This window comes from Diadema antillarum, unplaced genomic scaffold, assembly GCF_040938485.1.
Source record: "Diadema antillarum isolate AM-2024a unplaced genomic scaffold, OU_Dant_1.0 seq00000821_RagTag, whole genome shotgun sequence".
Lineage (NCBI taxonomy): Eukaryota > Metazoa > Echinodermata > Echinoidea > Diadematoida > Diadematidae > Diadema > Diadema antillarum.
The window spans coordinates 2,596,661-2,606,509 of NW_027271698.1; the positions used below are offsets into that span (position 1 = coordinate 2,596,661).

Below are 9,849 nucleotides of genomic sequence, written 5' to 3' on the forward strand. Positions count from 1 at the left end.
GGCGACTGGTTTGCCTACGCCATCTCAACATCCCTAATAAGACAGCCAAAAAAAAAAATTATTTAAGACAATTTCATATTACTGATGAAAGAAACCCCCAAATATATTAAATATTTCTATACAATTTTCTTACTTAAATTTCATTCAAATGTCTAGATTATCTCATAAAGCAACCTAAAACGCTAAATAAAATGTGAAAAAAATATTCATGACTTCTCGTAAATTGTACGGTAATTTGCTTGACGATTTTATTCCAATTACTAAAATCAACCTCAGCTTCGACTGATGCAAGGTATAGATCCTCTATCACTGAACGTCATGCATCAATGGCGTAAGTTTTCGCGCCTCCTAATTGTGCCTACTTGGTCAGAAATGACTTCAGTTGAGGACATGTTTGGAAGTACATGCATACTGATCGCACAATACAAAACACTGAACCATTATTCTGATATGTATAAGTATTTGGTGTGAGAATACACAAGAAGGTCACAGATCTGAGTGTTTAAGCTGACGGATCTATATGCACAGACATCATTAAGGATCATAAAGAGAACTCTCAATCTGTAATTAGGGTCGCAAAACGCGAGAGACTGATGGCATTATGAATCTTGTGACCACGGGCATTGATATTGCCATAACTGTGCAAGAACGAAACGACAGGAGAATTCTTTGGCATTCTGTTCTAGGACTATCCATTCAATAAATCCCGATTAAATCTAATTGTATATTCTTATTACTGCTATATTTGCGACAGCGTGCAATTCGTGCCAGCATACAGATTTACAGTAAAGATTTCTTCTCGACGAAGGCGGCCAGATTTGCTTTGTCTTTTCGACGGAGGCAGACTCTTGCATTAGTTGATTTGCTGCCACCAACGACAAGAGGATAAGTCTATTCGTTGCGGAGTGGAGAAATTTTACATTAAAATGATAACGGCATGAAATACATAATGCAGCATTTAGAAGACACGGTAGCTGCATGGCTAGAAGATAAAGCTATTGTTATGTATATATGTTTTATAGTGAAAACTTTGAGCAAAGAGAATGGGTTGCCATTGGAATTCGAACCCGAGACCACCATATTGCGAGACCGGTGCTCTACCGACTGAGCTATAGAAAGCCCTAGCACAGTGCGTGTCTTATGACCCTTGATTCTCAATGCTCATGTGGTCAGAAGCTATAGTGTACTAGAGTTTTCTATAACTGCAATCGGTATAAAGCACCGGTCTAGAAATCCGGAGGTCTAGGGTTCGAATCCAGATGGAAACACATATTCTTTGCTCAAAATTTTCGCTATTTTATCATTCGTTTCTGGTAAGTTTTCTTTTTGTTTGTTTTCATTATAATAGCCTACCTTAACCTAAGATATCTCTATTTTCAACAGCGTATATAGCCGTTGATAATACCGGTACTTGCTGTGCACATTTCCTCTGCAACAAAACATGATGCAATGCACCTTGGTTTTATGTAATCGACATTTTCATAAATCGTTATGATTTGATATCAAGGCAATAATGAGTAAAAAACTATTCTATTCTCTTTGTCTACACAAGTCATGTTATTTCATTGTTACTTTGTGACAAAGATTATGATAATACTTAAAATTTGAATAGCAGATCAGTAATGATGATTAAATAACGTATATTTTTCATGATTGAACATCATGGGATTCTTCTGTTGTATGAAATCATTCCTATTTTGTGATATTAACCTCATGCTGGTCTTTAAAACACAAAGTCCCAATTGTAATTCCTCTCGTTGTTTGCCAGTTATTCAGTATTTGCCTGGAGTCCAACGTATCACATAGGACAAAGTGTAGGAAGAATAAAGATCTGGGTTTTCCCTTCAAGCTTCGAACAACAGTCATGAATTTTGGACTTTGGTATGTTCGAAACACTGGGCCTATATACAGATCACGACACTTGTGGGACTTTCTTGTATTCGGCCGACAACTGCTATGGGTGAGGCTAATGAAAACGTCTTTAAGGTGTGCCTTTTCGGAGTGAGTAGAACAAGGCTTTCTTTTCGAATCATTTATTGATGTTTACTTTATTTGAATAGACTCACTTCATCTCTCCCGAAAAAAAGGAAATGTCTGGAGAAGTTACATATTTATGATTATTATTGTTACAATTTTGTCATTGTTGCATGTTACTTTTACGTCGTATACAAGTACTATTACTGATAGATATTTATTTTTAGTATTTTGCCTCTCGTTATACTTGTCGTATAAAACTAGATGATATTATTGCTTATTGTTCTGTTCTTAAGTGTGTAACGAGTGTAAAATGAGTTCAAATCATGGCTGGAAAATCTACTTGATTTGTGTGCTTGCCCATTTTTCACTCTTTGTGTTAAAATATCCTTAATTAATCTTGTATGTATATCATATGTGTGTGTATGTGTGTATGTGTTTATATACATAATATATCACTCTGTGCCCTTTTTCAAATCAATATTTACGTTCCACTAAAGGTCTTTCAACAACATCTTAAGATCAGATCGCTCGTTTCTATGCAAAACCCATTCCTATTCATTTTTAATAACAAATTTATATTACCTCAAATGATGTATCATGTTATCCGAGGCCGTCATCTCAGTCCAGCCCATTGCTTATCGATGACGGTCTCCTCCAGTTGTACCTCGAAATATTTGTTTGTTCATACGTATGTCATTTTTTTTGAAAAAGGAAGAATGAAAATAAATGAATTGAATTGAATTGTGTACCTGTATATCAATAAATATATTACGATTAGGAGTCTCTGATTTTGTCATTTTCAGTGTGTATATTTTGTGTGCATTTTTGTATATTATTGTACAAGTGGACTGATAAAATTACACTAAGACAGAAGCTGAAAATGTGATAAAGCGAGTGAAGGTAAAGCCTTAAAAACATTTTTGTTTTTGTGTCTTTAATCTCTGCCTTGATTTATTTTCATTCTGAGCTCTGTTTTCTGTTTCTTTTTTTTCTGTCTTCATCCTCAGAAATTCTATGTGGGGAAAACAAGTATAGTAAGTCGATTCATCTCGGGAAATTTTCGAGAAAAGTACGAAACCACTATCGGGTGAGGCTATTTGTCAACTTTTTTGTTTGTCTTTGTGTGTGTGTGTGTTTGTGTGTGTGAGTTTTGTTTTGTTTTTGTGTTTAAGTGTATGCGTTTCTATAACATTGTTATTATAGTTATGATCTTTATAGCAATATATTAACAATAATGCGATTATCAAAAATGGTATTGATTAGTAATATCATTGTTTTCGGGGTAACCTCTCGGTTTGAAAAGTGTTCCTTATAGCCTATAACAAGACACATGAAAATCATTCAAGAACTGGAGGCACATGCATTTGAGCAAGCACAGTGATATCCAAGAAGTCAACGATACACTAACATCCAGTTAGAGTGAACAGAAACAATTATATGCAGAAGTCTGTCATTTTCAGGAGATGAAACGAAAAGAAAATAGAAACATACACAGAAATGAGCAATTTGCCATTGGAATTCGTCGTGTGCTAAAATGGAATCTTGTGAATCGAGTGGGGAAGGGGAAAAAGAAACAACTTGAGAGCTAAAATTAGTGATCAAAGCAATGGATTAAGTGAATCAGGCCTTTATAATAACAATAATAATAATTAGACAAATTTGTATAGCGCAGCTACTACGTAAATATACTCTACTGCGCTGTGATGTAACAGAGCTCCTGACATTGTTATTGATTAGACACACAAAAAATAAGTAACAAATTGATCAAAGGCTTCTGAAAAAGGGTAAGTCTTTAACAAAGATTTGAAGACAGCAAATGATGGGGCCTTCCTCATTTTCTCAGGCAATTTATTCAAGTGTTGATACTGAGAGAACAACAGCAAAATTATATTTAATTAATTTAATTATTATTATTATTATCATTATTATATTTTATTATTATATTTAATTATCATATTTTGTTATTGTTCTCTCAGTATCAACACTTTAGAAAGGGTGGCGAGACGCTCGAAAATTTGTGTGCAGAAATAAACCGTTGGTGAATACAGCATGAACTTTGTACCAGTTTTGTTACTTATCTTTTTATCTTGCCAACACGTGGACAACCTAATCAACATATATATATATATATATATGTGTGTGTATACACTGTATATATACATATTATGACACGTATAATTTTTTCCCAAGATTTTGGATATAGTGAGTAGATTAAATCTATATTAATCTGTAATAACTAAAGAGGAATCATATCTTAATAAACTGAATCAACATTAGCAATTTCAAGAAAATACGGAAATGAACCCGGTGAAAGTGCCAAATTAAAATATGACTTAATGGAGTAGCAACATAATAAATAATAATTTTCAATGAACGTAAATTTATGTTATGTAATGCCCAGCGAATTTACTTAACTTGAGCTGTTAAGATATAATGATTATTTCATAATTTTTATTATCATTATATTTAGGTTGAGAAATAATGAATATTGGAGGTCACCATGTCACCTTCTCGCCAATAACAAAGTATATGTCAAGGAATGTTTAGTATTGTTTAAACATTCAGTCCTCGTTGTCTTGGCTTCTCAACCTGATCAAGGTGCCTGCTGGTAGAATTTTCAGAAGTCGTCCTCTCGTCTATTCCTCCTTAACATTTTCTGTGCCAGTGAGTCAAATATGCACAGATTTCACTCATAAACCTATGGACAGAAAATAACTGTGGCATACAGAGGGTTAATAAGTGGGTCAGGAGGCTTCAACACGCCTTCTCACTGCACGTATAAAGGTTCTGTTCAGCAATTTTGCGTAAAACGTGCAGTTGCCGTCTTGTACTTGTGACCTTATATTCAACCATAGCAGCTGAGCATATACTTCGAGCACAGACAGCCAATAATGGAGTTCATCACGAAGCAAACAAGAATGTAAAAAAAAACAAACTAACTAACTATGTCAAAAAATGCAATGATGTTACGGTCAATACAACTGTTGTGTAATTCAGGCTGATTTTCTGAAAATGACTTCCATTTTTTCCTTCCAGAGCTGCTTATTCTCCCACAAACGTGTACTACCAGGACACAGCTTATCATCTGGGAATATGGGACACCGCTGGACAGGAAAGAGTAAGTAAAAATAATGCATCCACCTTTTCATGTAGAATTCAGCCCTCGATATTGTCACTTTTCTCCTCTTTCTCCTTCATCTAAGAAATTTATGGTAGAGCCATGCAGCTTGTGGTCTCACCTCCCTGGTGGTAGACCTCCCTGGTGGTAGACAGTCACCAGTGTAAGATATTTGAAATTTCCCCGGTATGATATTCACAGCTTGAAGTAACATGACAAAATCGATGTTGCACCGGTCAGAAGTTTATAATTGTCATTGCCATCTTAAAGTCAAGTGCAAAGCCTCTCAGTGCTCACATCGACGTTAATAGATATTACTTGTCTTGATATCTATCACACAAGATCAAAATGTCAATGAAATCGGACTCGAAATAAGAATGTTGTAAAAGTTAAAAGTTCTTAATGTAACAACTGATTTATTATTAAGATGATTGTAACCGTGATTAATGAAGTCATCACATCACATCATTCTGTCTTTATGCCTTGCGCGGGAAACTAAACATGTCCAAAAGAGCAACCCACTAAATCAACATCGTCCGCTTTTCCTTGAATAAACGAATAAACGATTACAATGTATGACAACATTGCGCCCTGTCGAACTCTCTGTGTATATGTCGTATTACTTTCCCATCCAGTATCGTACGATTGCTGAAATAACGTATAGGAGAGCAGACGTCGGGCTTTTAGTTTACAGCATAAACGATAAGGTAAGAAATTGATTTTACACCTATAAAATAGTAACATACTCAGAAGTACTTGATAAATTTGCATTCTTGTAACGTGTATACATTGATGGATTTATAATGTGGTAATATCATAAGAGGTGGTATACGTGTACTTGAGGAAGGAAACATAAAAACATGCTGGTTATCACCAAATATAATAATGAGGGCATTTGAAATCTTTCCATGCACCATGTTTGTCCTATTCCGATGCCATAGAATTTCCCTCCCAACACTGCCTGAATGCTTTAGTAATTAAACTGACGATTTACGTTACTGTACATAATTGGACTGCAGTGGAATTTAAATGAATCACAGCTGAACTTACCGCATTGACACAATTCGAAATATATACGCCTTTCATAAGGTATTGAAACGTTATATACCACACTGGATATGTCGTTAGAATAAACAACTCTTTGGGAACCATGATGCTTTCAGTAGTCGATCGTCTCGACAATATGACATACATAGATGATAGGTCTACAGACAACTCACTTTTTTATTTTCTCTATGAATCATATGTATTTGAAGAAGTCATTTGCTGACGTAGAATACTGGATGGACGAGCTAAGGAAGAAAGCTCCAGAAGATATACTCATCTTTCTTATCGGAAACAAGTCGGACCTAGAATCTGAGCGAGCAGTGAGCCGGAGTTTGGCCGAACAGTACGCACAAGAAAACAACGCTGTGTATCTCGAGTCCAGCGCAAAAACAGGAGAGGGCATCTCGGAAATATTCCAGGAAATATGTACGTTCTCATTCGTCTTTCTTTTAAAACGATGCATGATAACAGTTATTAGTCTCATGAATTCGTGAGATTGTAATATTGCGCCATATTTGTTGTTACTAGAAACAGGCATTTTGGAATATAGCGGTATAATAGAAAAGGAAATTGACTGTATATAGACGGGAGACCTGGAGATCAACTTAGTGGCACTCGGCATGTACATTGATCCATATATAAAACTTTTTTTTTATTTTTTGATTTAACTAAAAAGCATATAGGCCTAATGGTGCAACGGATATTAATTGGATATAACAAAGCAAACCTGAACGCAACTATGAAGGCCATTAAGCATTCCAAACAGGTTTGTTGGTCATCAAATCATTATTATTAAGTAGTCTAATGAAACGATTATCTCACACAGTGGAGTAGATATCAAGCAGATTTGAATAAGCAATTTAAACCCGTGTGATTTAGCACAAACGCCAAGACATTCATGTATGATCCAACCCTCAAGAACCAAATTATAACTACTCTGCGTCAAAAGCGATAAAGGAATCAGTTCAGACATCTCTACTTTGTTGAAATAAAATAGTTCTTGTATATATGGGCCAGAAGAATTTCATTCTTATCATTTTTATACAGGGCCTACTTGGTTTGTTAACCTAACCCTCGTTTTCTTTTCTTTTCTTTTTTTCATTTGTAAAGACCATGAAATTCCGATTTTGCATGTAAAAACAACTTCATTTTTATTTAACATTACCTCAGTTGATTATGCTTCTCTTGGGATAGACCTATGAGTTCTTGTGATTAAAGTGAAATGTTCTCGTGTAAAATATTGTTGATGCTTTGTGCTAATTAATGGTTAAAAAAAGGCTATCACAGCAATACATTGCGACGATAACGAAAATCAATTTTCCTTTTCACCGATCAATCACCAATCTAATTCTTTCGTAGCCTTTTGGAAAGTACAACTCGCTATAATTTGAGGACACGCACACAGAGAGCAGTGGACTCGCACGCACAGCGCACGAACGGCGAGTTGCGATCGCTGCGTACGTGCGAGTCCACTGCTCGCTGTGTGCGAGCCCATATTGCGAGCTGCTTTTGCAAGAGGCTAATTCTTTCGGGACCATCACGTCAAGATTATGTCACAATGATGCCAGAGTCACGTGATCAAAACTTTGTTACATTTCCCACGTAACAGGTGCAGCGCTGGCAAAAACTTCAAAAGAGAGAAATTACAGCTACCTTTCACGGCGGGAAGAATATACTATTCGTCTTGGTTCGTCCGTCAACAGTCAGCATAGCCAACGAGAAAATACAGCTCGTGGTTGTCGATGTCGGAAAAATTGATTAGCACACCGATTTAAGACGAGAGTTAAGCCCCAAATGTAATTTTGTCAAAGGTGTCAATACAAAGCGATTTCCAACACGTGTCGGTATTCATTTTACGTATTGCGGCATATTTCATCATGTAATGGTATGTATTAACATCCCATTACTTTTATCATATAGTATGGCAGAGAACAATCTCAACAGGGTGATAATGGAAATGAGTACATGTTGTAGACGACTTCACTTTACATTCTGTTGATGTTTTGTTTTCTTCTTCCTTTTCTTGTTTACGTGATCTTGTTCTCATTGTCCAACCTTCTGATATTCAATACAATTTATTTAACTTTATTTATTTCACATGCAAAAAAAGAATACACAATTTTAGGGACATTTTAGGTATATCTTAACATGTATGTTTTATTCAGAACTATGAATTTAAAGTATATCATAAAGGAAATCTCAATTTCCAAGCACCAGGCCTTCTTTGACTCATACATCACTCTAAATATTTTGAATGGGAGTTTATGAAGTGAACAAATTGAATTGAATTGAAATGAAATACACAAGTTCAGCTCCACATATTGCATATCACGTTAACAGGGAAAACAGAAGAAAAAGATTTAAAAATATATACATACATAGCACGTGAGGGAATCAGAAAAGGCCATTTTATGAGACCTATAGAAGCCGATTCTTTTACAACTGATGCAAATTACGATCAAAAGAAAGATATATCTGCAGAGTCGAACTACGGGGTATAAAATATGCACCACGTAGCAAATAAGAAAGGAGGACAACACAATAAAGAAGAGGAGGGCAAGTTGTTACAAAGACTATTCAGTTGCTCTTTGAATCAAAACATTTTAAATCTATGTTGAAAATTGCTGAAGGTGTTGGACATGTATTGATAAAAGCTGGTAACTCTATTCAGCCAATGCTTAACTGCATGCTTAAAGGGGAATTAACCCCAAATATACGCGTGGATTGAGTTAATGAAGCAATATTATTAGAACACATCAGTACAAATTTGAGGAAGATCAGACAATCCGTTCAAAAGATATGAATTTTTTAAATTTGGTGACGAGACCGCTAGATCAGAAGACTACTACATATCATGACATCACAAAGGGCGAAGATATAAATAAAAAGTATGAAGAAAATTCCACAAATAATCATTTCATATGAAAAGTACACATTCCCTTGACTTGTTACTGACATACAGTGTATGTCAAGGGTAATATGCTTTCTGAAAAAGGTAAGTCTAGTGCTCTTTCATTATGCTAGAAAAGTGAATTTTTAAAAAATCTTCTTTGTATTTTTTTCATATGGTAGTCCAGTGATGTCATGATCCGTAGCAGTCTTCTGATCCAGCGGTTTCATAACCAAAACTTCAAAAATTCATAAATTTTGAACGGATTGTCCGATTTTCCTCAAACTTTCACTGATGTATTCTGCTTATATTGCTCCATTCACTCAATATTGGGGGGTTGATTCCCCTTTAATTGTAGTTTTTGAAAACGTATATCTGTGAAAAGGTAAGCAAAATGTTAATAACATACCCAGTGTTGAAAGTATGGACTGCAATATTGTAGGTAAATAAATTATGAAGCGTGATACGTAAACACTTTTGAGTTAAGAGAACATAAATGTAAATAGACTTTTTATTTTTTTCAACTTTTAATTTCTGAAATGATACCGCCATATGCAGCAAACGGTTTACATTGTAGAATATTCCTTTATAATACGTTTTTGTAATGATATACATTTCAGAAAGTAAAATGAACTATTACGCCCATATTAGTGTTGAAACCATTAAAAACTCGAAAGGATTTTTGAATGAAGTATATGTACAATTAAGTGCACCTGCAATTCTACTTATTCTTAATACAAATATCACAGATATGATCTTTTCATATTAAACCATGAAAATGACTGTTATAAAAAGACATTAAGTTTTTCTTGCCTCC

General features: G+C 34.9%; 1 protein-coding gene across 2 annotated transcripts; it reads left to right on the forward strand.

Moving 5' to 3' along the window:
• Window positions 1–239: 239 nt before the first annotated feature.
• On the forward strand, window positions 240–8,908 carry LOC139739875 (ras-related protein Rab-5A-like). Of its 2 annotated transcripts, none has more exons than XM_071650478.1 (6): window positions 240–2,001; window positions 2,985–3,064; window positions 5,014–5,095; window positions 5,731–5,802; window positions 6,352–6,568; window positions 7,752–8,908. In XM_071650478.1, exons 1-6 carry the CDS (start codon window positions 1,957–1,959, stop codon window positions 7,898–7,900), a joined length of 645 nt encoding a protein of 214 aa, XP_071506579.1. In that variant the 5' UTR covers window positions 240–1,956; the 3' UTR covers window positions 7,901–8,908. The 2 variants fall into 2 exon arrangements, with proteins under 2 accessions (XP_071506579.1, XP_071506578.1); XM_071650477.1 differs by having other exon boundaries at window positions 240–1,960.
• The last annotated feature ends 941 nt before the right edge of the window (window positions 8,909–9,849 follow it).